This window comes from Podarcis tiliguerta, assembly GCF_965153285.1.
Source record: "Podarcis tiliguerta genome assembly, chromosome: Z".
In the NCBI taxonomy this organism is placed as follows: domain Eukaryota; kingdom Metazoa; phylum Chordata; class Lepidosauria; order Squamata; family Lacertidae; genus Podarcis; species Podarcis tiliguerta.
The window spans coordinates 10,602,286-10,628,385 of record NC_139553.1 but is presented as its reverse complement, the minus strand read 5'-3'; the positions used below and the strand labels follow the sequence as shown (position 1 = coordinate 10,628,385).

The following is a 26,100-nucleotide window of genomic DNA, read 5'->3' as shown; positions in this document are numbered from 1 at the left end:
ATAACAAACACAGTTGCACATATTTCCAATTTGTTTTCACTTCCAGATTAGAATTGAATTTTTCTTTCTTTGTGCTGTTTCATACGCAGAGGTAATTAGTTCACCAGACTGAGCATCCATATTTCTATGCAATGTGGACTGAAAAACAATTGTTCTAGAAAACTGTACGTCATAAAATAATTAAAGTTCCATTGAAAATCAGTTTAGATTACATAGGTGTAGGAGAAGATGCAGTATCCTATAGTGAGCCAGATTGGAGCAATATGACATTCTGTTGCTGAGAGTCCTTTGTTTGTTTATATGTTGACAGTCTATAATGTGCTTTTCAGACTATTAAGTATGCCTGTCTGTGCAACCACAGAATAGAATGCATGACATATTGAGTAAAATCATGCTAGTCTTTTGATCTGTCATCTTTGGATATATTTAATTAGCCTTGGTTGCTGTGGTCTTCTGAAGCATTTTGTTCATTAAAATGCTGTAGTCAGCAATTGACTGATTATAAAATGTGAAACAGCACAATCCATTCTGCATGGGAGGATGGGGAAGTTCTTATTACTGAAAGCAGTTGTATCAATATGAGATGTTGCCTCTTCATTGCTAAACAGCTTCTTTGATGGGGAGAATTGGCTCTGAGAACAGGTGTTGTGTGGTCTGTACCCAAAAGTTGAATCCCACTCAATCCTGAATATCCTTTCAATAGTAAAAGTTTCTCTCTCATTGTAGTCCTTTCTGCAGGAATAGGCAAGCATCTTCACCACCAGAAGGATAAATTTTCAGGGACTCAACAGATTGTCCTCTTATGTTGACTTAAGCAACATCATTTCACATCGTCTGTGTGCATAGAGCTATAATCTGTGTGAGCCTTCTCCTGCTGAGAGGTACTCCCTGGCAGAATTAGGGAAGTGCACACCAACAATCCTTTTAGAAGTTTGGGTTGGGATGCAGGAGGTATTTTTCAAACTTCGATATTTTTCTGCGAATGTTTGGGTTCTATTATCTGTAGAGATATTTTCTCAACCTCCCTACCCTCACCACCCCAACCCAATTTAGGTTACCAAGATGCCTAAACACAGACAACCCAGTTTAGAAGTATGAAGATAAATTAGATGCTCTGCTATTTATTGGCCATCCCAAGTGAGGCTTTTTTAAAAAGTCTAGTTTGCCTGTTTGGCATCCTGTTTGTGTGTTTGCTTGTTTCTCTTCTGAACTTTGAGCAGGAATTGTTTGGACACAATTTTACTTTTTATGTTCAAACTCCAGCTCCTGTTTTCAAGAGGGCCGGGAAAGGTGCAAAATGCACTGTAATGCAACACGTCTCTTGAGTGCTCATCTGGGAAGCCTTTATTCTATTTAAGGCCACTTTGCATGTTGCAAGCTTCCTACTTTGGGACATCTGTGCAAGAAACTACTTGCCTACCAGACTGAACAGATGGCAGTTGGAACTTGATTAAAATAGTTTTTGTTTTGTTTTTACATCTAGTTAATATATATTTATTTAAAATGAGTAGCATGAAAACTTCTTATTGTTATGAATTGCTTACTGTTTCATTTTCTTAGGGCAATAGTGAAGGCATTAAGATGCAATTGCACCAACCAACAGATAAACAGTGCATATGTCTTCCACACACACACACACACACACACACACCCGCTCTTGAAACCTCCACAGAGACCGTTAAAGTTGTCTTTGGCTTCCTATGCTGTGAAAGGATTTTACAGCTGAACTGCTTGCCAGAAATAACATTGGCATGGGAATTGATAATGGTGTCAGCTATGTTGCAAGAGAGTCATAGACATTTGTATTTTCAGAAGAGAAACTAGATTTAACCTTGGGCATTTTGCGCAGGATCTGATGACTTTTATTTAGCATCCTGAGAATCTCAACAGGTTTTATGTGCAGAGATATAGGCACCCAAGCTGTTTTCAGACTAATCCCAAGGCAAGTCAGAACCCACACCTGTGATATGACAATGGCAAACCTTCGCTGCAGTGCAAACTATGCTGTAGTCTATTGCCTATCAAGGCCCTGCAGTGAGAGAGAGGCCGAAAGGCCCACCATATCGGAAATTTAAACTTGCCCTGGGTGTTGTGCCAAGGGCCACAATTGGTCAGTTGGTCCCGTGCCCAGGGGAACAACCACTAATTCCTGCCGCCGTTGGCCAATTTGGTGGCAGGAGGACGATCAGGCCTGCAATAGGGCACTTCACAAGGAGGCCCAGGGCCCTCTCGCAAAACCAACCGCCTGAGAAAGGGTGAACAAACTTTCCAAACTACTGCATACCTCTGTTGGGAATCTGTTCACCACTTTTGCACTACTTGAATTTGCTGGTGTTCTAGTGGACCTTGATTTTGGAAGAGTCTCACTTAAGTTAATCTGCACTGGTGCAATATGCAATAAGGGATGCGGGTGGTGCTGTGGTCTAAACCACTGAGCCTCTTGGCCTTGCCAACAGAAGGTCGACAATTCGAATCTGCAAGATAGGGTGAGCGTCCGTTGCTCTGTCCCAGCTTCTGCCAACCTAGCAGTTCGAAAGCATACCAGCGCGAGTAGATAAATAGGTACCGCTGTGGCAGGAAGGTAAGTGGCGTTTCCATGCGCTCTGGCACTCGTCATGGTCCTCTGTGCACCAGTAGCGGTTTAGTCATGCTGACCACATGACCCAGAAAGCTATCTGGACAAACGCCGACTCCTTCGCCCTGAAAAGTGAGATGAATGCTGCACCCCATAGTCACCTTTGACTGGACTTAATTGTCCAGGGGGTCCTTTACCTTTATGTTAGTATCCACTATAATGTGCTTATAGTAAAGTAATACGGTAAATCTGGTATTTCAAGGCACCTAGAGATATTTTTCTTCTCAGCTGTAGGACAGCTGTGTTCTACAGAATAATGAAGAAGTCGTTTTATTTTTTTAAAAAACTTATCTCCATGTTTGGGATAAATGTTAAAATATGTGCAACGGGTATGCAGAGAATGATCTATGTAGGCTTTTATCAGAGATATTATAATGATATATTTCTTGGCAGCAAAAAATAGATGTCTCTATGGGTGGTTAATAAGAGGCATGCTTATATCCATACGCCAGTCGAAATTTATAGAATAATAGTATCTTAGAGTTGGAAGGTACCCCAGGGGTCATCTAGTCCAATCCCCTGCAATGTAGGAATGTCAGCTAAAGCATCCATGACAGATGGCGACCCAACCTCTGCTTAGAAACCTCCAAGGAAGGAGACACCTAAACCACCTGAGCGAGACTGTTCCACTGTCAAACTGCTCTTGCGGTCAGAAAGTTTTTCCCAATGTTTAGTTGTAATTTTCTTTCTTGTAATTTGAAGCCATTGGCTTGAGTCCTACCCTCCAGAACAGGAGATAACAAGCTTATTACATCTTCCATGTGATTCCTTGCTTGTTCTTTTTAAAAAGCCACTTGAACCAACTTTGAGTTACTACATTTTTATAATTTGAAGCTTTAGCAGGTATTTATCTCTACCATCATCACTCCCAAATCCTACAGATGTTGTGTTCTTAGAGTCCAAATGAACAGGAAAAATACAGATCCCCCCCTTGTTTGTTGTTGAAATTAGAATCAGTATTTTACCAGGCTTTCATCAATGGCGGAGCAAGATATAGATTGTAGTCCTGCTGCCAGTCAAAGGATGTTTGATGTTTCACAAAACAGTACAATGGATGCTCAGGTTGCGAACATGATCCATGTGGGGTGCACGTTCGCAACCCGCAGCGGCGCATCTGCGCACGCACGGGTTGCGATTTGGTCTTCGGCGCATGCGCGACCGCCGAAACCCAGAAGTAACCCGTTCCGGTACTTCCAGGTTTTGGCAGTCCGCAACCCAAAAAAACACAACCTGAAGCGTCTGTAATTTGAGGTATGACTATATAAATGCTGCTGTGCCAAGAGGGGGTGGTGGCATTCAGGCGGCATGCTGTAGGCAATCATGGATTTGCAGAGTCTGAAGCCTTTTGTTCTTCTGACATGGCCACAAAATTGGCCCCAAAGCATGTCAGTCTTTTGACTGGCATTGCCATTCCTCTCCCATTGGAGTCAGTGTGAGGAAACATAAAAAATTCTACCCCTCTACCTTGATGTTTAGCAGTTGCGCTGCCTTGGAATCCCTACTCCACAATTGCTCTATTTGTTTATTAAATCAAATTTAAAACAAAAAGACAACAGGCGCTAATAGTCACAAGAAGCAACACCGTACCCAAATACCATATATTTTCTCAGAACATGGGAAAGAAAGCCATCAGAGGACAAATAAAATTAAACATTACATCCTAGGTAGAGTCATCCTTTCTTGAGGAAAACTTAAATTGCAGTTGAACATCTACTGGATGCCCTGCATGTTATTCTATTCAAACTGAGGGTGTGCCCCACAACACTCACTTACGGCAATGCATTTTAGGGTAAGTTCTTAGCATAAAGTACTTTTTAGGATGCTTCATATCAGAATGCTGTGATAGCCTTCAAAGAAAGATTGGTCAGGCATGGATGGTTTACTTTGTCATATGTAACAGAAATGCTTTTTATGATTAATGTAGTAATATGGCCTTCTTAATGAAAATATAATAGTGCCCCCCACCAGAACTCTTTGAGTTGTACACCCCTGGTCTACAGCTACATTAATGCAATGTTCTATGAACAATATTGTTTAATATGTATTACTACACATGAAAAACAGTGGGCCTTGTTACTGTAGTTTTTCTTGCAAAGTTACTTGATGAATGGAAATAATGGATGGAAGTGCTACAGAGGGTGCTACAAATACCACATTCTGACTGAGTTTGCAGTTGTCATGTCTTGGAGAATATTGTCATTTTCTTGTGGTGCTCTTCAAAACTCATAGAAGGCAGAGCGTATTGGTAGCGTCCCTTTGATAGTGTTTGCACAGAATAAAAGAAAGGGCCACACTAGTTTTATTTCTAAGATGTAACTGAAAATAAAATATGTTGAATTTCAGCTATAAAACTAAGACGGGGAATAAATTCAACATAAGAGGGTTGCACACTGCAGTTAAAAAATAGTAATGTAAAACAGCATACTATATTACATACTGGAACCTCTCTCTCTTTTTTTCTCTCCTCCATATCTTATTTAGAGTTAAGGAGTTTGTTGCAGCTGTACTTCTTGTCACATCATTTTTTAAAAAAACCAATGTGTCTATTTTGCAGCAATTTAATGCACTGTATGTGCACTGGGAAGTTGTGCCTAATGCCTATAGAGAGCTGCCAGAGAGAGCAGGGTTTAAGCTTATTTTTACAGGAGAATATATTTCTGCTGAGTTTCATCCTGCAATGCTCAGCATCTTTACAAAAAAATGAGTATTTGTATTCATTGGATGAAATTTCCAGACTATCTATTAAAGCAGGCGGTGGACATCATAGTTGCACTTGAATTTTTTTCCCCAGGCAAATTTTGCAATAGATAAATTCCTTTTTAGAAATGCTATAATCTCAGTTCATTCTTCCTATCCCCCTTTCCCATTGCTGATGTTTAAAAAAATAACTTATTTAAAAATGGTGGGGAAGATAAATTAATCAGATAGAGCTTTGCAAAATTGTTAGTTAAATGATACTATAGAAGGGCTTTAGGAGCTCTGCAGTTTATGATACATTTCCAGCATCTCCCTTGGAGCCAAGGACGTTTTCCATGACTGAATAAAGGAAAATACAGTTTTGTAGGTACTGCATTCAGATCCAAGTTCTTTAGAGTGGGAAGTAGGTGTCCCTAAGGAGGTGCTAGTAAGTTGGAAGAGCAAATTATTCTTGGTCCCCTGGCAGTATGAACAGTAGAAAGAATCTGTAGTAATAAGGTAATTGTTTAATCTCTCTGCAGGGGTGGAACTCTAGCTCCTGCAGGAATAACACAGTTAGAAATTTCCTGGGTAGGTGGGTTGCATCCAACTGTTTCCAAACCTAAGCCAAGGACACTAGCCTTAAATTTTAGGAAGGGTTAGGCGATTTTCTTAACATTTAGAAGCTTCATTTTGTTAAGAATTGTGAAGTTTGCCTTGGAATGATGTTTTTTTATAAAGGTTTGCAACCAAAAAAATCTCATTTTATTTCCCTTTTCTAGAAAATGTATTTCACACATTTTAGAAAATATATTTCACACAGGGTTACTTGGGCAATAAACAAAAAGAATTGAAAAACTGTAGTCCTTATGTAATAGGACTCAGAATTAAAACTGGTATATTGGAGTTAATGATGCGTTCCTGTCAGGGATGCAAACAATTGGGAGGAAAAAATGGATTAATGCTATATTTTTGAATCTTGCGCAAGCAGTAGCAGACATCCTCTTGCAGTGCAACTATTATATTCTATGGGTTGCATCAAAGGATGAGAAACATGGTGAGCTGAAAACACAGGCTGAAGCATATGCACGCTAGCAGGTCATCAAATGTATTGTAAGGAGCTCATACAAAGTTTTTCAGAGGAGCTTGTGCAAATGCAACAATTTATTTGGCTCTAGGCTTGTTTTTCTCACCCAACATTCTTTACTAGCTCAAAATGGCCCTTCCATATGCAGAAAATGCTTTCTGCCAATGGAAGTGTGGTATTGGATTGAAGGTACAAATCTAGTGTTTGGTGCTGTGAATTCCTCCTATTTCTGAATAAGAAATGGTTTCTGTTCAACTGCTACCTTTTGGGATCATGGAGAAGAAAAAGTGGGGGAAAGCTCCTATCAACCATAGAAACCCAGAAATGTATTTTTATATAAATAGTACAGTCATACCTCAGGTTGAAGACGCTTCGAGTTGAGCACGTTCGAGTTGTGCTCCTCGGAAGTAACGGAGCGCTTTAGTTCCGGGTTTCAGAGCTTGCGCATGTGCAGATGCTCAAAATGACATCACGCGCATGTGCAGAAGCGGTGAAAAGCAACATGCGCCGTGCGCAGATGTGCCGCCGCTAGTTACATTTACTTCTAGATACGAACGGGGCTCTGGAATGGATTCCGTTCGTATCTAGAGGTACCACTGTATTTAAATTTAGGTATTATTTGTGCTGTGGCTAAGAAATATGCAATGTGTTATACCTGGCCACAATAATGGTCTATTTAGATCTTGACATTAAATGATTGCAGAAGGGCCATGTGAATTCACCATCAGTAGTCCAGAATGCTGTAGTTTTAGTTATTGACTGCATTCTTCCAGGACCTAGAGCAAATTTGTCTGGAGTATGGTGCTCTAAAAAACCTCTATTTCTATTCCTTGCCATGAAAACCAGTACTTTGCAGCATTAATAAATCATACAAATGAATGTATTATAAACATTACCTTGTAATTCTTTATTTACTACATGGCTGTTTTCAGTTTTGCCAGTCAAGGGACTAGCAGAACAAGGAATCTTGCAAGGCATTGAAGCCATGCCCTTGGAAATCTTATTCAGCCTGATTTCAACAGGCTACCCACTTTCAAGCATATTTTGCTAGGAAACTAGCAAGGAACTACATGCTTGCTTTTTAAAAGAAACTGGAAGTTGTTTATCTCAGGAAACTGAATTCTGCGACTTCTTTGTGTTCCCCTAGAATTGCAGCATAACTCAAGACTGGAGTCAACTTAACCCAGTATTGCTTGCATAAGCCAGCACAAGGGGACTTTCCTCCCTCTCCTCCCCCCATGCTTCCCCCAAATATGCTCTGGAGAATTGGGAGAACCCCAGAACAGCACATAGGAAGAGATCTAGCAAGCCATCTAGCAAGCAGAAATGCTTGTGTTGATGGAACAATTGTATTAGTGTATTGAATTCCACCCTCACAATTGTGCATATTAGACATAGTTTAAGGGCCCTTTTTAAATATAGTAACAGCTTTGTTCGTAGCTCTATTCAAATGTTTTGTTGTAGAATGAGACCATTTGGCAAGTAGTTTGACAAAAACATATTACTTTAATCCTATCCACAGAAAATAATTTATGCAGTCCAAAAAGCAAGTCTAATAAATTATGGCACTACGAAAGCTACTCCTTTATTCTTAGTGACATTCATGAGAATGTTTTTCTCCAGCACTACTGTCTGAGGCTTATGTGCAGCTTCTTTCCAGTTTTTGTTGTGGAACACTCTTTCCTGGTGCTTGAAAAATTTTATCCATCACGTTTTATTTTCTCCTGGGATTTGTAAAGAAGTTTAAACTCACTGTGACACTACCAATGAAATTTTGCCCAAATTGTAAGTGTTTCTGTTGAATTTATGATTTACCACATATGTCATAAGTTGACAAAATATCTTTCTGTATATATCTTTAAAATATGATGCCATATTTCTCCCTCTCTCTCTCTCTCTCACTCACTCACACACACAAACCACATTTGGCCCAGTTATGGAATTAAATGTTGAACATGTAGTGCTGTTGTTCTTTGTCATAGTAATGATTATGTATTGATTTGCTTCACTAAATTTGGAAGGGTATTTCAGTATTAACAAAACTTGTTTACAAGTAAGATTTTATATCTTGCCTTCAGTGATGGGATACATATAGATGTTCCTAGGTGGTTTCCCATCCAGGCACTTGTCAGATTCAGACCTCATCAGACTATGTTCTGGAAACTTTGATATGAATTTCTCATTTCTGTTTCCTAAAACCAAGGTTATGATCTGAAAATACACATCATACTAAACTCTGTCAGAAGCCCCCTTTTTAAGCAACTACTAAGTTACTGGATTTGAACACTATGCTAAACTATAGTTTAGCACTACAGAATGAGTCTGAACAAGATAGGGCTTACATACGCACCTCTTTTCCTCTGACATGGCCATGAGATTGGAAGGTTTTGCTTCCATTTTCAACTTCCAATAGTTATGTACTTCCATCCATATTAGAAACTGTGCCAGTATTTACTATGGGAAACAAGCTAGCATAATTAACTGTGTTTTGACATTGGCTTGTTCTTCAACCAGGGTGGCCAACATTTGGCCCTCCAGATGTTGTTGGACGCTATCTCCCATCAGCTCCAGCCAGCATTGCCAATGACCAGGGATGATCAGATTTGTAGTCTGATAACAACTAGAGGGTCAAAGGTTAGTGACCCTCACACAAAACCATAGTTAACACAAATTATTGTTTGTTTGGGCACAGCCATAACATGCAGCTATGCTTAGTTGGAAATGGGAGCAACAGGTTGTATCTCTTTTTGGCTCTACTAGAAGACAACAGATTAATGGGGAAGAATTCAAGTCTACAGACACATGTGAGTATCACTAAATCATAGTTTAATGTTACGTGTGAATCTGACAATATGCCATGGTGGCAATGGGGGAAAACTTAGGGCAAGTTAAAGTAGTGTTGGCTTTGTCTTCATGCTTCTGCATTCAGTCTTGATTGGCCTTCAGTATGAATATGCTCTCATCTGCTAAAAACCTATCTGGTGTCATACCAATGACAGTCTGATGAAACTGGAATTCAGCACAGCTTGATTCTTTTCTTTTGTTCCCATGTGCTAACATTCATGTGAATAGTCTCTAAGACTACAGTCTTTACACAGATTCTAAGAAGTAATCCTCATTAAGCACTCTGATGCATACTTTCAAGTTAATATGCATAGACTAGACAATAGGATGTTCCTATCTAGTCCAAATATCTTTAAATCCCTCACGCCGAGCAGAGCTACCGCTTCAGCTGGATGGAGGAAGTAACATGAACTAATGGGACCACATCACTTCTCAGCAGAGATTTGTGCAAGTAAATGCCTATGCCTCTCATGCAATTTCAAAACGCTAAGTAGTCCCATCTATGCCTATATAATTTCTTTGATGTGGCTATAGCTTTGCGTGTCTTTTTAAACATTTGTTTATGAGATCTTGCTGCCTAACTTTATTCTCCCCCTCATGGTTCCACTTAGGTTCCTCTTATGGGCCATGATAAAACCAAACTATTGTCTCTTGTTTAATAGTGCTTTCAGTACTGTGTATATGGCAAATGATTCTCTGATGAAATTTTGCGCTCCTCTTCTGAGAAACACAATACCCAAAGGTGCAGTCATCCAGAAACCTGTGGCTGAACAATGTGATGCTTAAGTGCATTTATTTATTTATTTATTTCCCCTGCCTGTAGCATGACTTTTAACAATGGGCTCAAGTATCAGTAACAGGGAATTTTTCTTCTTGCTACTGGTATTAAAAACAGTGTTTTACCTGTTTTTTATTTTGATTCTTTAATTGCTGCCAGGTTGCCATATTTGATGTCATGTTTTAGCCTGGAGCAAAGGTTTCTGGCCAAGTTATAATCCATTTGAAATCAAGGAGTTCATAATGGAAAAACTGATAATAACAATAATAACATTGCTATTTGGAGTGAGGTCACCTTTTACCACTAACCATTCCCTCAGTAAAAACAATACTAGCAGAAAACACAACCATGTGAATTTAAACATGCCTGCTTACAGCCTGGTTTCTTTGGGCCAAAAGAGCCATGAATAGTCATTTTGGTTGTTTTACTCAGTTTTTAAGTAACCTCAGAAATGGTCGATGCATTAAAAAAATAAAAGTTAGGACTCCTTTTTAATAAACCTTTTTATGTGGTTATTTTATGCTGTACATTAAAGGACCCTGGAATGTTTACGAGGCTTAATAAGCTCTCCAAATCATCATAACCCAATATTTCACAAATGAGTTGATTATTTTTTCCTGCCCTTGCTATATCCTCCCACCTGTCAGACTGTTTTATTTGGCAGTGTGTGTGTGTGTGTGTGTGTGTGTGTGTGTGTACAAGGGGCGGGGAACATGAGGCCCTCCAGATATTATTTAACTCCCAACTTTCACCACTCTCAGCCAGCATGGCCAACATCTGGGATTGGTGAGAGTTGTAGTCCAGCAACATCTGGAGAACCACAGGCTTCCCACCCCCAGTCTGTATAAACACATACTCTTACAAGATAAAAAAGGTAAACTCATACAACACTGGATTGGATACATACTAATCTAGTTGAATTTTAATAAATGGGACTTAATTTTCAAAGCATGAGTAACTTGTTCCAGTGATTTTGATTGGATCATTCTGCATCAACTTGAAGAAATAATTAACTTACCATTGCATATAAAAATTATGGAGCATAGGACCCTTGGCAGACCCATGATGACAAGGAGATGCAACCTTGTACTCAGAATCGCTATAACAGGGATGGGGACAATTTTTGAGCCCAAGGGCTGCATTTCCTCATATGCAGCTATCCATGGGCTACGTACCAGTTGTGAGTAGGATCAGAGCCAATAAGTGGGTTACATTGAACCCACACAATAGTTAGTGGTGGCTACCCATACATACCCTACATCTCTCCAGCCTGGCAAGAGCTACACATTATCAGAGCAAAGCAAGCTGCAACCCCTGGTTTGGACATAACCACTAAGCTGTGGATAATGGTTTATTACCCTTGAACCTTAGTGGGAGGAAAACAACTCAGAAAGGTACATTATTGGTAAATTATTATTATTTACCATAACATGTGAACTGGGCCAAGACAGGTGCCTACAATTTTAATATTTCATCCCTTGCATAAAAGTGTTTTTCTTTTGCCAAGTGTTTTTAAATAATTAATTTGATTCCGTGTTGGTCATTTGTTATGTATCATATTATTTTGTGTAAAGATTTTATTGTACACCACTATTATATTTCCTATGAGTTAATGGTTTATAAAGGCTCAAATGAATGAATAAATGAATGAATTGAATGAATGAAATATCAAAATTTTCTGCATTGTATAATGTAGGCCAGGCAACATGCAAAGCATCTTTAGAAAATAAGCTAATCCCATATTTATCACAAAGTATTGACATGTCAAATCCTGTTATTTTAAAGCAAGAATGCAAAATGTATAAAGCAGTTTTATAGCACTATCATTTGCTCACTTCATGGCTTTGATACTGACCTCAGTGATACCATGCCTATGCAGCAAAATGGGGCTACTGAAACGTTGAGGATGTCAGTTGGATGTGACAGGGAACAAGGTGGAGTTGGATGAAATTGTCCTGACTCGCCCCTTGCAGCTTCTGGTATTCTGGAGGGAGGATTAAGGGCAGTCCAGAATGCTCCATGCTTTTAAGAAATCAGTCTGATCTGAAGATAGTGAGCAAAAAACTACACCTCTAGCTCCAGAGCTTAGTTGTCTTGCACTGTTGCAATATGGGGTTTTTCCAAAGAGCTCAACCCTGCCCTGCCCTGCCTGGTAATTCTCATCTTGTTATTGCAGCTGGGTGTTTATCTCACTCTTTTAAGCTCTGAAGTGTCATCATTACAACTTATCCACAATAATGAGATTGAGACTTTGTTTTATAAAGCTGTTTAGGCATTAGTGATATTTAAGTATATTGAGTACTCCACTTACCTGATGGTTTGTCAGTGGAAGTTGGGATACTGGTAACTGAAGACATGGTTGGGAGAGTCGGTGGTAGAATCTTTAAATTCTGGTCACTCTGGATCTCATTGGTGGATATTTGGTTAGTGATACGATTGTAAGTGGGAGGCTGGTAGACTCGATTTGGTGGCTGTGGAGGTTGTGGGATTGGTTTAATGGAGGGTGTTCTTTGGCAGTACTCTTCTAGCTGTGCAATTATTATAGACTGGTTATTAGCAATGGATACCAAATGCTGGTACTTGTGCTCCAGGTCTTTGTATTTATTTGCAAGCTGCAACATGTCAGCAGTCTGATTCAGTATCTTATTTTCCAGTTGGGAAAGTTCTAAAGCATTGTCCCGTTTTCGGATGATCTCATGCAGCAGCTGCATGTACAACTGGGTGACCCGCGAGTTCATGTTGCGGCTCTCTTTCCGTAAAAGCTTCACCTCATTAACAATTCCTCCATCTACCTCCACCAGCTGCTGGAGGGTTTCTATTTGCCTCTTTTGCTTTAACAGCTCATTGTTCAGTAGCTCTAGTTCTTGCTTATTTACCCTGTTTTCAAGTACTTCGGGTTCCTTTGAATTAACACAAATGGCACCCGTCACTTTCTGCTGAGGTACAATGAAGGTATAAGTGCACTTGTCTTGTGTGTCGCTGGAGCGCTTATACCTGTTTGTGTAAATGAATTCTTGCTCCTCTCCCTCATCGCTGCCTTCGAAATCTTGGGTCTTGCTGGCACGCACTCCCACAATAGCCATTAGCAATAAGCAAACTGCTGCCTTCATGGTCCCTTTATTTTTGAATTGGCTTGTATGAAAAGCGCTTTGTGATCTGTTTTAAATATGAAGTACATACACAATATTAAATACCCAGTAATAAATCACAGCAAACAAAAAAGCAGTACTGTTCTACAAGGCAGTAAATGTGTTTTAAAAATGGTAACTGATCCTTAGAAATACCTCTTTATTTAAAAGTATGAAACTGTTGTTCAGAATCAAGTTAGCACTTAGGCAAATTTAACCAGGAGGTGGTCTTTGGATGAAGCAATTTTCCAAGTTGCTCTTCATCATTCTCCCAAAGTTGATAAACAGAGGTAACATTGAGATGGCTCACTATTCCTGGCTGTATTTTTGTTGGCCTTTGCTAATCTTGATTTCTAGGTGTGTTGCCTTGAGAAGATGTTTTGCATCTAATGACAGTATCTGGAAAGTCAGCACAGATCTGGCTTTTTCACATATCCTCACAACTGCCTGAAAATAGCCAATGGTCAGCAATACAAGTCGTGTGTTACTGTCCTGGCAATCTTAAGCAAGAAAAAAAAACACACCCCAACAAGTTGTTCTATTGGCCTTCTAAAAAGAGAATGGACAAGGTTGTCATAAGCCTCATTATCTGTAGTGACTAGGTGTCTCCCTTGTGATGGGGGAAATAAATAAATATGTATATACAGACAGCATGTTAATAGATTACAGATTCTTTTGAAGTAAATAGTAACACCCTGGGCTTTGTTCTGATGATTGCTTACATCTCTCCATCTCTCCCTCGCTTGCTCTCTCTGATATGTAGCTTGCTGGGGTCAGCAAACTTTTTCAGCAGGGGGCCAGTCCACTGTCCCTCAGACCTTGTGGGGGGCCTGGGCTATATATATAAAATAATGAATGAATTCCTATGCCCCACAAATAACCCAGAGATGCATTTTAAATAAAATGACACATTCTACTCATGTAAAAACACGCTGATTCCCGGACCGTCCACAGGCCGGATTGAGAAGGCAATTGGGCCGGATCCAGCCCCCGGGCCTTAGTTTGCCTACCCATGCAGAATGAATGGCAGTTTACAACAGTTAGAAGCAGAGATAGAAAGAGCGCCCTGCACAACTCTGTTTAATGTTGGTGGGAATAGCAGGCTGAGATGAGTGGAAAAAGTGGTAGGTAAGAACTCACTGGTTGTTGTTTTACTAATAAATTGGGATAGATTAGCTTTATACAATGCCCTCTTGTCCTATCAAAGACTGAATAAACCCAGGAGGACCAGGAAAAGTTGGAAAAAAGTTGCTCCAGTGCTTGGGCTTCTTCAGGGAGAGCCCTCAGTCTGATTTGATAGATGATTTGAAATAAGAGGAGGCATTTTGAAGATGTGTCCATATTCTGCTCTTCTTCAGGAAAGATAGTCATTAGACTGAGTGAGGCAGCCACCTCACATGATTGATTTTGGATGTTATTAAATGGCAACAAATATTTAATTACTTACTGCTGTGTTTTTATTGCCAGGGAGAGGCATCTGTGGGGTTTTCTGCCTCAAGTGCCAAAATAACTTTACCAGCCTTGTTTACTATAAATCTTAATTAGGTTGGGTGGAGGAGTACAATCCAGTGCTCTGCCTCAAGAAGAAGAATATATTGTGACAGATGTACTGCCTGGTGCCTTCAGTTACCAAATGCTCAGTTTTACTCATTGCTTCATTTTCATTTACTATGGCTTACAGCAAATGAGTAAGTGTGCTGGTGGCCAGTGATAAAATGGTGGTTGCTTTGTTCCGCCCATGGACCTCCTGCTGCCATTCTACAACAAGCTACACAACAAGTTTGTTTAGTGTTAGCTGTAAAAATGGGCCCATGGTTTGTCTTGCTCAAAGCAAACCATGAGCTGTGTAACCATGGTGTAGCTCCCGAGCTAGGTTCAATTCTAATGTTCTGCAAAGTTCAGTCCTAAGGAAAGTCTTTAAAATAGTGAGCATTTAATAAAAATGATTTGAGGGGGAAATTATAGTGAGCATTGGTTCTATTTTCTCTTGATGTGTATTGCAGAGTCCTTTGGCTGGAATATCTAGAAGTAGCACCCCAAAATGTTTCTGGGTTCCCAAGAAAACCTCTCAGATTGATTATACAATTAAATTTCTATTCAGACCTTTCGGAAAGCCTACAGCAAGGTAACAGCAGTTTTTAAAAAGGAAATACAATAAAACAGAATACTCAAAATATCTACTTCATAGATGTGAAGATTTTGTAATGCCTAACTAATTCCCAAATCAAAAGCCAATCCAAATGAGTAAGTAAGTACTTGAGCTCAGACTATGACAACATCAAGAAAGGATTTCAAGTGTTAACATAATGCATGATAGTACTGTATGACAAAATTCTTTTGTGAAAGGAAGAAGGAACTGTTATAAACTCTGTGTAGTCTTTAAAGCAATGCCAGTCAAATTCTTGAAGAAATTTGAAGCATAAATTAAAACTCCCTCAGACAGCTTTAACTTGCATTTGCACAGTGGGTCACACTTGGTGACCCTGGCAGGCTTCCAGACCTCATACTTTACACAGTTGAACTATTCTTGAAAATGTCTTCAGCATAGTAGTTGTTAAAAAGCAGGCTCGGGGGTGGGAGTAAGGACTTGCTTCAATGTATAGCTTTCAGGTCTCTCTTTTCCCTCTTTCTCCTTGCAAACCCTTATTCATCATGACTAGAATCTCAGTTTTTCTGTTGAAATTCCTTCATGTTGTATTTTTACAGTGTTTCTCCATTTTAAGAGTAGGCTAGCATAAAGGCCATAATGCCTTAATGTTCTAGTTTTGCTATCACAAAAGCTCCTCCTCCTCCAACAACAAAAGTGCACAGATAAAGATCATTTGCATGAAGATAAGTCATAATATTAGCAATGATTGTACTGAGATGCACTATAACAGCAGCTGTTGCTATTTCTACCACTGGTAATTTATGTAGCATTTTATATGACAGTGTTTATGTCCCTTTGCTGTGCCAGCTTTGCTGATGTTAGTGCCATGGGCCCCTTGGCTCTGACATGATATGGCGTGGAAGAGGAAGAAGGAGCAAATGGGGGACTGGAAGACTGGCATCCAGGAATGAAGAAGAGATGTCCTCCCCTTGTGACTCTAGATGTGAGAGAGGGAGAAGCAGAGCTGCCAGCTCTCTCCTCTGCTCCTCCTGAAGAGTTTCTCATCAGTGAGGAGGGGAGGACTTTGGCCAGCAAGAAGGAGGATCTGAACAGAAGGAGGTGGCAGCCAAGCTAGAGGCAGAGGTGCAGGACACAGTCTTGTCGCCAAGAACTAGATGGTGCCTTTGAACATGAGATCATATGCACCCAGCCAAACAGCACACTTGTGTGCGTGTTGCAGAACTATAGGACGAACGAGTCTTCTGAGTGAGCTCACCCTGCCTCATCTGTAAAAGCTTTGTGAGAGGGGCATGTCAACTGTTGGGACATATTCATAAGTTTTATTCTATTGTGAACCTTGCTTATGAACTTTGGAATCTTGACTTCAGGCCTTTGTGCTTGCTGCTGAGCCTGTACTGCTATTAGCCTGAATAAAGATTTCTTCTTTGTTTACAAGTAAGAGTTGTTATCACTGTACTTTGGGACAGGAGCCGGACAGTAAGAATGGTTGCTGCTATTTGTATTTAAAGATGGGGAAATTGAAGCTGAAAGTGACTTGTCCAAGGCCACATAGTGAGTTTATAGCTGAGGTGGATCTTTAGCCAGATCAGATTTCAGCTCCATAGCCACTCAACCCTACTGGCTCTCTTTAACAGTTCTACCTTTCACCTTTCCTTCACACATTTTTTAAAAGCACATTTCATGCTCTGAATCCAAAAGAAAAAAACCCATGCCTTTGAACTTGGTTTACTGGTTTGGAGAAGTTCTTTTGCTGTTGTGTTTTAGTGTGGAATTTTGAGTATGCTGAAATCAGTGCCTGAACTTCCATTAAGACAAGTAGGGCTGGGATTTCTTCTAACCATCTGGTCTTGGCTATTCAAATGGCTGGCAAAGGGGTAAGAAGAGTGAGGCAGTAATGGACCTTACTGTGTTTACTCTTAAAGCGTTTGTTCAACTAATTGTGTCTCGAGGGGCACAACTGAAAATGTTCTTATCTAATAAGTAGAGGGGAAACAAGCTTCCAAAGAAAATATATTACTTTTCTCCCCTGTTCCTGACAAGGAAAAACAAAACTAGATATTTTCCTTGGCACTTCAAGTTACAAGTGAGAAAACCAAGACTCACTGTGGGAATTATCATGTTGCACTGTAAGGCTTTTTTGCATATACTTTCAGCTTTTAAGTTATAGCATGTTTTGCTACTTTTGTTAAAGTTGCAAATAAAATTTCTTCAAGTTCTATCAAATTATCATTGTGATGCTAGATAAAGTTTTCCTTCCTATGCCAGGACCTCATTTATATTATATTTGTAGATCAGTGCAAGTTAAGGGTCCACCAGCCAGGAGAGGAGAGTACTTTATTTCTAAATGCTAGAGAGAATAAAAAACAGAGCTTTTTTCAGCCAGAACTCACCAGAACTCAGTTCTGGCACCTCTCAGGTGGGCGCCATTGCCTTTATAAGAGAACCAAGGAAGCATTCATGCTGAGTTCTGACACCTTTTTCTAAAAAAAAGCACTGATAAGAACTACAGTGGTACCCCGCAAGACGAATGCCTCGCAAGACGGAAAACCTGCTAGACGAAAGAGTTTTCCGTTTTTTGATGGGCTTCGCAGGACGAATTTCCCTATGGGCTTGCTTCGCAAGACGAAAATGTCTTGCGAGTCTTGAGATTTTTTTTCACTCCCCACCCCCTTTTTCTAAGCCGCTAAACTGCTAATAGTCTTTTAGCAGCTAATCCGCTAATCCCTTAAGCCTTTAATAGCCGCTAATAGCCGCTAATCCGCTAATCGGGTTGCTTCGCAAGACGAAAAAACCGCAAGACGAAGAGACTCGCGGAACGGATTAATTTCGTCTTGCGAGGAACCACTGTATATGATAACATTTAGCAAGAGCTCAGATTGATTGCACCCCAGACATTTTGCCATCCAAGGGGCTATATTATACGATTTGAGGACAATGTCCTAGAATCTTTAATGGTGTCACAAAGCTTGCACTGACATACCCCTCAAAAATATTCTTCATCCCCAGTAATTTTGTGTGTTGAGTATACAGTTAAGACTAAAATGAGATAATACGACGTTGGAATAGTATGTTATTTCTGACACAAGAGGCACCTCCTAGGAACCTCCCCCCACCCATTGAAAAGCACTCTGCTTTTTATGCAATTTTTCGGATACCCTTTTTGTTTTAGATATTTTTTCATGGGGAGATCAGAGAGAAAGTACCACCTTGGCTTACAAATCTGTGTGTGCATGTATATTATAGCTAGACAATGCACACCACGTGTACAGCAGCCTGCACTTACTCCCATCCCTTTGTATTTGGCTTTCAGGTGGTAGCTCTGTTGGGAACCTTTTTGAAGACCAGAACTGATGCAGTTTCAACACAATTTTTTATTTCAGTTGCCTAGCATCCTTGTAATAATGATGCTGTCACCTAGCCAATCACATTTGGCTAGGCAATACTACTTCAGAGGCCAAACAAAGCTAATTGGGATTGAGAGCAATGTTTCTGTTCCCTCTGAATTAGCTTCAGTTGCCCTTAGTTAACATTGTAACATAGCCAAATCTGATTGGATACATGACAGTGTCACACTTGGATCAAAAAAGTTTCACCAACAAATAGACACAAAAGGGGTAAGGTTAGGCATTCTTTCAGGAAACTTATTTCACCTGAAAACCCACTTTTCACACTGAAAATATTGTTTGGATAATATGTGGCTCAGTCCTAATATCCTGTTATATATCCTGTGTCTATTTATATAGTCACAAAGTCGTAGCCTGCAAGTGGTGGCTTGGTATTTCATGAGACATATCATGAGAGCTCTTACCTTTGTTATCTTCACAACTGTAGAGTTTTCAAAATAGGAAAAAAGAATTGTGGGTAATTTTATTTATGCAGTTTTAAGGACTACAAATTACTATGAATTATATGTTTGAGGGAGAACATTTTGTAATTTAAACAAAGATTCTTCTATGAGTCTTTGCAGAATTCTTTTTAAGTGACAGAGCTGATGTTTGGAAAGCTAAAGTCAACACTGCAAGAGACTAATCTACTTCAGATCCCATAGTAAAAGAAACAGGTTATACTTTGTCTTTACTAGCATATGTATTTACTAGGGTTATATTAAAATTTCTTACTAAGACAAATGGAAATCCCCACAGCCATAAAATATCATAAAGGTATTTTCTGTGCCCAAACATTAAATCTATTTATCTTAAAGATATTTTGTTTGTTTGTTTGTTTGTTTTGCTATGCTATGCTAAAAGGCAAAGAGCTGTACAATAGGAATTTATCAGTGCAGAGTATGCAGGTGGCACAATGCAGTGTTTTATGGGAAATTACATTGCGCTTTGGAGAGAAGCTAAAAAAACAAACCCACTAAGCATTCTGGTCCATTAAATGTGAACTCAGCTAGGGTTTTTTTTGGGGGGGGGTGTTTGTTTTGTAGGTGGGGAAAGGAGGATTGGACAAGACACCTTCAATATGTTCTCCTCTCTCAATAAGTGTACCCCCTCACTACTATTGTTGCCTGTTGGTGCTTCTCATCTTGCCTCATCAGTGCCATCCCATATTTGCTTGCTAGACAAAGCCAATAAGAAAGCAGACAGTGACAGCTACTGCTCATAACTGTTGTATTGCTTGCTGAGCCAGAGCAAGAGGCAGGTGCGGAAGCAGGTTGCAGTAACAAAGAGATGGAACAGGTCTAGGTGATTCTAATCAGTAGATCCTATGCTGGGGTGTGGGTATTCACCAGGTGTCCACCAATGCCAGCCTTGATTCTGCACCACTTCTCTCGGGCAGCCACTGCTAATTTGCCTGCTTGCTGTCTCCCAAGCTAGCACACACCTGTTGTCTTTAACTCACTGTGTCTCTGCAACTTAACTATAGTTTTCAGAAACATAAATTGTTGACCAGCAAGCAGGACTGCCATAGTATGTTTCTGTGTGGAAGATATTTGTGTGTCATAGGCACTTATTGGAATGTGTGGATTATATCATCGCTGAGTTTCTTGCTCCATCTTTCCTGTTTACCTACACTATCTTGAAATACCACTGAAATTTCAGCAGTTTTACTTCTGCTCTTTGGAGGTTGTTGATCTACTTTGTATTTTGCTGACACTCTGGCTTGACTAACAACTCAGCTATACCCCAGCACCAAGGCAGGATTTTATGTCTTAGAGGCGTATTTCCGCATATGGCTACTATTATTGCTGTACTAAGAGAGGGGTGCAATGTCTCTGGAAGGCCCCATGCTGTACTGAATCAGAGTCCATTGCTGGTTTAGATGCAGCCACTTCGAGGTTACATTTCCCATGGTGCACATTGAAAACATACACAAAATATCTAACAAGAGTTCAGAATGCATACCTTTAATGCCTGAACAATTAATACTCCGGTAAGAAGATAATTGTACGAAGTTTTAGAAAGCTTATCAAAATTAAATCAGCCTTAGTAAGTCAGGAAAACATATATTTCACAGATATAACAAGCTCAAAGCAAAGATAATCTATCTACCCAGCAATTCCCACTTCACTCCTAACATCAACGAATGCGGATCATGGTTAAATAAATGTGATCACAAATCACATTTAAGGATAGATGGACACCTAAGTTAATACCCAAGTGAATATGAAAGTTCATGGTCTTTCCCCTTTCAATAAATGTATGCCATAAATTGGTTGGGCAACTGGGTACCAGTTTTTGGAGGGTTTTTCTCCATAGTAGTTCACAGGCTGAGTAGTGTATCAAAATGTTTTGGCCCAATTTTCATAAGCAGCAAACCTTCATACCCAAATGAATGAGAATTCATGAAAGACCTAGTGTTTAGCCATGTGGTATTTTTCCCTGAAAAAATAAACCTGAGTCTCTGACCATTTATGAACATACCAGATTGCAGTAGGCAGTTCATTAGGGTATTATTCCCTTTTTCTGGGAATAATGCAGAATGCAAAGCTGTAATGGGTGTTCTCTGTGCAAATGTCCTTTTAAAAAAATCACAGAGTGACAGCAGTCAGTTAAATTATGCTGGACACCCAACCGCTAGGTGCTAGTACATTTGTAGTTATATAAAGTTGCCACTTATTTTATAATACATTCTGTCATAGCTAGAATGTAGGAAAAACTGGTTTGATATCTAATCTGAATTTTGTAGAAGTTGTAATTGTGACAAAAGTATTCTAATTATAGATACTCTAACTAGTTTCCCATCTTATTGTAGATACTGTAAGTTGTCAGACTATTTCACATTCTCCTTCTTTCCCATTTCCCCTAAGCAACATTGGCCTTGGCATTTTGTTATAGTGAGAGTACCTAGATGCTGGGTTAGGGGCCACCACTAGAAGACCACTGAAGTATTTTGTTTGTGTCGGTAGACTTTGATCAGCTAGCAATATGAATGGTGCAAATTCAGGGAGCTTTCTGAATGTTTGCTATCCTGGTGAAAGTTTGGAACCATAGATGACTCAGTAGTAGATGCTTATGTAAAATATTTGGAGCCTGTGAGCTATAAAGCAGTTTGCACCCAAACTATAGAGTGCTTTGCTTCTAAACAAAGGGCTACAGGGGCCAGTCTTCAAATCATCCACTTTGGCATAAAGCTCTGCTTCTTAATGATAGAAATGTGCTAGCAGGTGCACATAGCTGGTAGAGAGGAAAGGTCACTCTGTACATTAACACAAGAGCTCTTTTCTTTACAGTTGCTTCATATATAGCTGAAGTTTAAATTGGATTCTTCTTCCAATAATAATATAGAAGATAATCACTCATATCATATTCATCAAAGAGAGGGACTTAAGACAGTATTAACATATTATAAATCCCTAGACATTTGAGTGATTGTATTCCACATTGCTATATTGGACTGGTCCCTTGTACTGTCAGTCTTATTAGTATGAAAAATAGCATTGCTGCTTTCCTGCAAAAAAGAAAGAAAGAAAGAAAGAAAAGGCACCTGGTTTGCTCTCCCTTGATGACTTGGATTTCATTAGTAAGTTTCTCCATCCACAATGGCAATTTGCCAAAAAATACTGTACCAGAGATATATGAATAGAGTTGTATTGTTCTACCACAGTTTTGTTATCACAAATCTGGTAGCAAGTAACATGAATCTAATAAAATTCTTAAATACAATGCTACCCCAGGCTCAAACAGTGAAAATAGTTTTTTTAGCAACTGTTTGCCTAGTTGTGGTGTTCACCTCCTTAAGTACCTCATCCCAGAATCTTACTACATGCAGACACTCCCAGCACAGATGAATATAAGTACCCTGTCGATAAGTGCTGAGTATTGTTTTGTTCTGCTGGAGCTCAAATTAGATATTTAAGGAATGAAAAATTATGTGAGGTACTTTTAATGACTTTTTAAAATCATTTTTTCTCCCATCCTGACACAGCCTTTGTTGTCACCCTAATTCCATGTAGAATGGGTTCTTGTAAAAAAATTCAGCAGGGGTTAATCTCCCAGGTACTCATGCATTTCACAATCCAGTGTGCATAAAAGCAGAAGGGCTCAAGAGCCAAATAAGATTTTTGCAAGACAAAGTTCTAGATGGAACTTGCTGTAGAGTATGTGGAAACACTCATCTTAAAACAGGAGAAAAATAATTATATGAGGCCACTTCATTGTGTTGGATATTGTAAGGAGCAGACAGATAGATATTTTTTAATGTTAACTATTATAACAAGCATATCATACTCCTCAAATGTGAAACATGGTCTGGCAGCAAGTGTTTTTTAATATCAGAACCATCCAAAATACTTAACCCCCAAACAGACACACACACTTTGTTACTGAACCCCTGTGTGGCAGAAGCAGTCTGGTTTTTCTGTGTAATTTAAACTATGCAGGTAAATGCAGCCCCCTTCATTTGGTTGAGAGCTCCTCCAGCTCATTTCCCACTTGCTGAGGAGTGGTATAGATGCCCCAAAAGACACGGATCATTGATTAATTCTGCAAGAGCATTGTTTTGAAATGGTACCGAATGCCTTCAGAAACTTTAAAGGATTACCTATCCCAAACTTTGTATCCTTCCTCTTTGAGATTGCTGACAAAAGATGGCAGGCCCTATAACTGCCCCTGCAACCTTTGTTTCTGAGATAAGCAGGAAGTTATCAGCATTTTGTTAGAAATGTTAGAAAGCTAAACCCAAATGTTACATTTGTTCTTACTCCCCTTTAACAGTGGCCTCACTTTATTTTCTTTTAAGCCTATCCATGCTGAAAGATGTGTTAACATTTTTTGCTTTCTGTTTCATGTGTTAAGAACTTTGCAAAATAAGAGCTTTCCAACACTGTTTGATCATATCTTGCTTGCTTCAGATTTCCCACTTGGCATCTATTGCAAAAGCTGTTGCAAGGACTATTCCCAGCTCTACTTAGCTTGGACTTTTTAAAAAATGAGTTTTCACTTAAACATGCAAACACTGTGATATTCTAGGAGCTGCTACTTAGAGGAACTTTCTGTATCTTTGATCAGTGTGTCAAAGGAAAGTAAAGACCAGCTTCCTGGGTTTTGTAATACAATAGTCCTTTCAAATAAGTGACACAAAGTGTAGAGGATTTTGCTGTGTTATATTCAGGAAGGAAAAATTATTTTGCACATAAACAATCAATATTGTGATGGACTGGTTGTTGCTGATTTTACTTTAAGAAATGCTTAGAACTTTGGCATATCAACTAAATTAACAAACATTCATTTTGATTATTTTTTTTAAGTCTATGCAGATCTAGTAACATTTCAGTGTTTAGATGAATTCATTTTAATAAGAAAACCACATTTTAAGATTTCTAACTCAAATTTATCAGCCTTATCAAAAATCTGGCATTGTTCTTCTAAATCAAGAGCACTTTTGAAATGACTTTGCAGCTAGCACTGAAAATATAAATATATGTTAAATGTGACACATCTCAAATTCTTACCCTGTTTCCTTCTGGTTTCTCTCTTCAATCTTGAGACTTGTTTTAAAGATAACAATAAAAGATTCACTGTCTAGATCATCCAGAGAAATAGTGACATCACTGATTGCAGCAAAATAAATGCATTCATTCGCGATGAGGGTTATCTAGTTTCTGTTGCATGAAAAGCTTCATGCATTTAGTACTGTGCTTGGACGGATAACATAAGAAGGCTATTGCAGTCCTGTTACTTCCTTATTGTTTAAATTCTTGTTCCTTTAACTTGCTTGCTGAATCAAAGCCTTCGGTCCCCATGCTATGGACACTCAGGGACAATAGGCTGCAGCACCGACTTGCTTTTCAGGAGCTCTGCCTCTTTGCATTTCAGTTTTGAAGCTTTCAATCCATCATTTCAAGCGAAGCTAAAACAGCCCTATTTGAACTTCAGCTTCTTTGTGGTGGATTTACATGCTGGAGGAGGGGGGGAGATAATCAAGCATGCGGTAAGCAGACAAGTTCTGGTTGGATAAGCTCCGCTTCCCCCTCCCACAAGGGCAAGGGATCCACCAGCAAGAGACACATTCAGGGCCTCCCCTTAACCACAAACAGTAGAGGGCTGGCTGAAGCCAAACTTTTACCCGGTGATGTCACAGCTCTCCACAGCTTGGAGAAATCTAAATGTGCAGGAGACTGCCTCCCTGGACTTTGTCAGAGAGCAATGCTGAAAAGCTACAGACGGCTTTAGATATGAATGCTTCATACAGCTTTAGCCGCTGCTGTTCAAGGCAGGGTGTAGTTCTCAGGGATTATGTAATAGATTTTTAACTAACCCCCCACCTAAAAAATAAAAGTGGGTGGTGTGTGTGTGTGTGTGTGTGTGTGATCTGAATAACTGTGACTCATTCTTTATAATTGAGTGTAGAACTTGCATTATAATACCTAGAAATTAGATTAATGGCTAAGCATTCACTATTTTCATTGTAATTGGGCTGGATGGCTGTGCTTTCTCCCTCATCCCACCCCCATGCATTCTCTCTCTCTCTCTCTCTCTCTCTCAAACACACACACACACACTTTTCAACTCTCTGTTTCTCCCTGCATACCCACATGCCCTTCATTTTCCTGGAAGTGCAACATAATTATCCTTCAAATTTGCCCAGGGGGCTGCTTTTAACTACTCCTGCCCCTAGGGGAAACAGTAGTCTCAAAACCTGAGAGAACCTGCTTATTGGTCCAGGCCCAGGGGATGAGATTTACCTGTTACAACTATGTACAAGTTGCTACACAATTTCCGTAGAAAGAATTATTGCATTGCTTGCATGATAGACTATATGTGTTTTAGGTTTTTATTCCATCCTAAGTGAGTGGTGCCCAGTGCAACCCACCCCCAGCTATGCTGTCTCACATGACCCAGAAAGCTGTCTGTGGATAAACACTGGCTCCTCTGCCTGAAGTGAGATGAGTGCTGCACCCCATAGTCGTCTTTTGCTGGACATAACTGTCCAGGGGTCCTTTACCTATTCATTGTGACCCTATGTGAAGTCAGCTGGCTTTTAATGTACTTCAGATTGCATGTTAGTGGCTGTCTGCTTTGTCATGCAAATTCTGGGACCAATTTCAAACTGTTAAGTGATTTCCACACCTCGCACACTGACATTAACCTTAGGCATGGAACTATGTTAGCAATGCTTCTAAGTGCACATTTGTCATACTGAAAAAATGTACAGTTCTGGAAAATGTTTCCCTTATCTGTCTGTCTTTGAAAGGCACTTGGTTGAAAATAAGCGGGAAAGATTTACTGAAGAAAGTACCAAGCTTTTTGAATCCTTAGGTTGATAGTTCATACCTACTTTCCTGAATGATCACTGTTGATCTGTAGCAGCAATACTTTGATTTGTATTGCAGTGATTACAGTGAAAATTTGTGGGCTGTGGACTTCCAGTTTGCCGCAGATCGCATGCAACAACCTC

At 39.6% G+C, this 26,100-nt stretch overlaps 2 protein-coding genes across 17 annotated transcripts in view; one reads left to right on the top strand and one right to left on the bottom strand.

Annotated features, from left to right (window-relative positions):
* The window catches only part of ANGPTL2 (angiopoietin like 2), a 29,284-nt gene extending 4,561 nt beyond the window's left edge, over nucleotides 1-24,723 (bottom strand). For both annotated transcript variants that reach the window (XR_014507233.1, XM_083423811.1), the window contains exons 1-2: nucleotides 24,155-24,723; nucleotides 12,332-13,176 (exon numbers count right to left, since the gene is read on the bottom strand). Coding sequence is in view for 1 of the 2 variants with exons in the window: in XM_083423811.1 (XP_083279937.1) it covers nucleotides 12,332-13,130 (799 nt within the window). In the remaining variant the exon portion in view is untranslated. The remainder of the gene's footprint in view (nucleotides 1-12,331; nucleotides 13,177-24,154) is intronic.
* RALGPS1 (Ral GEF with PH domain and SH3 binding motif 1) overlaps nucleotides 1-26,100 on the top strand; it is a 218,139-nt gene that overhangs the window by 105,333 nt on the left and 86,706 nt on the right. The gene's annotated exons all lie outside the window — the stretch shown is intronic.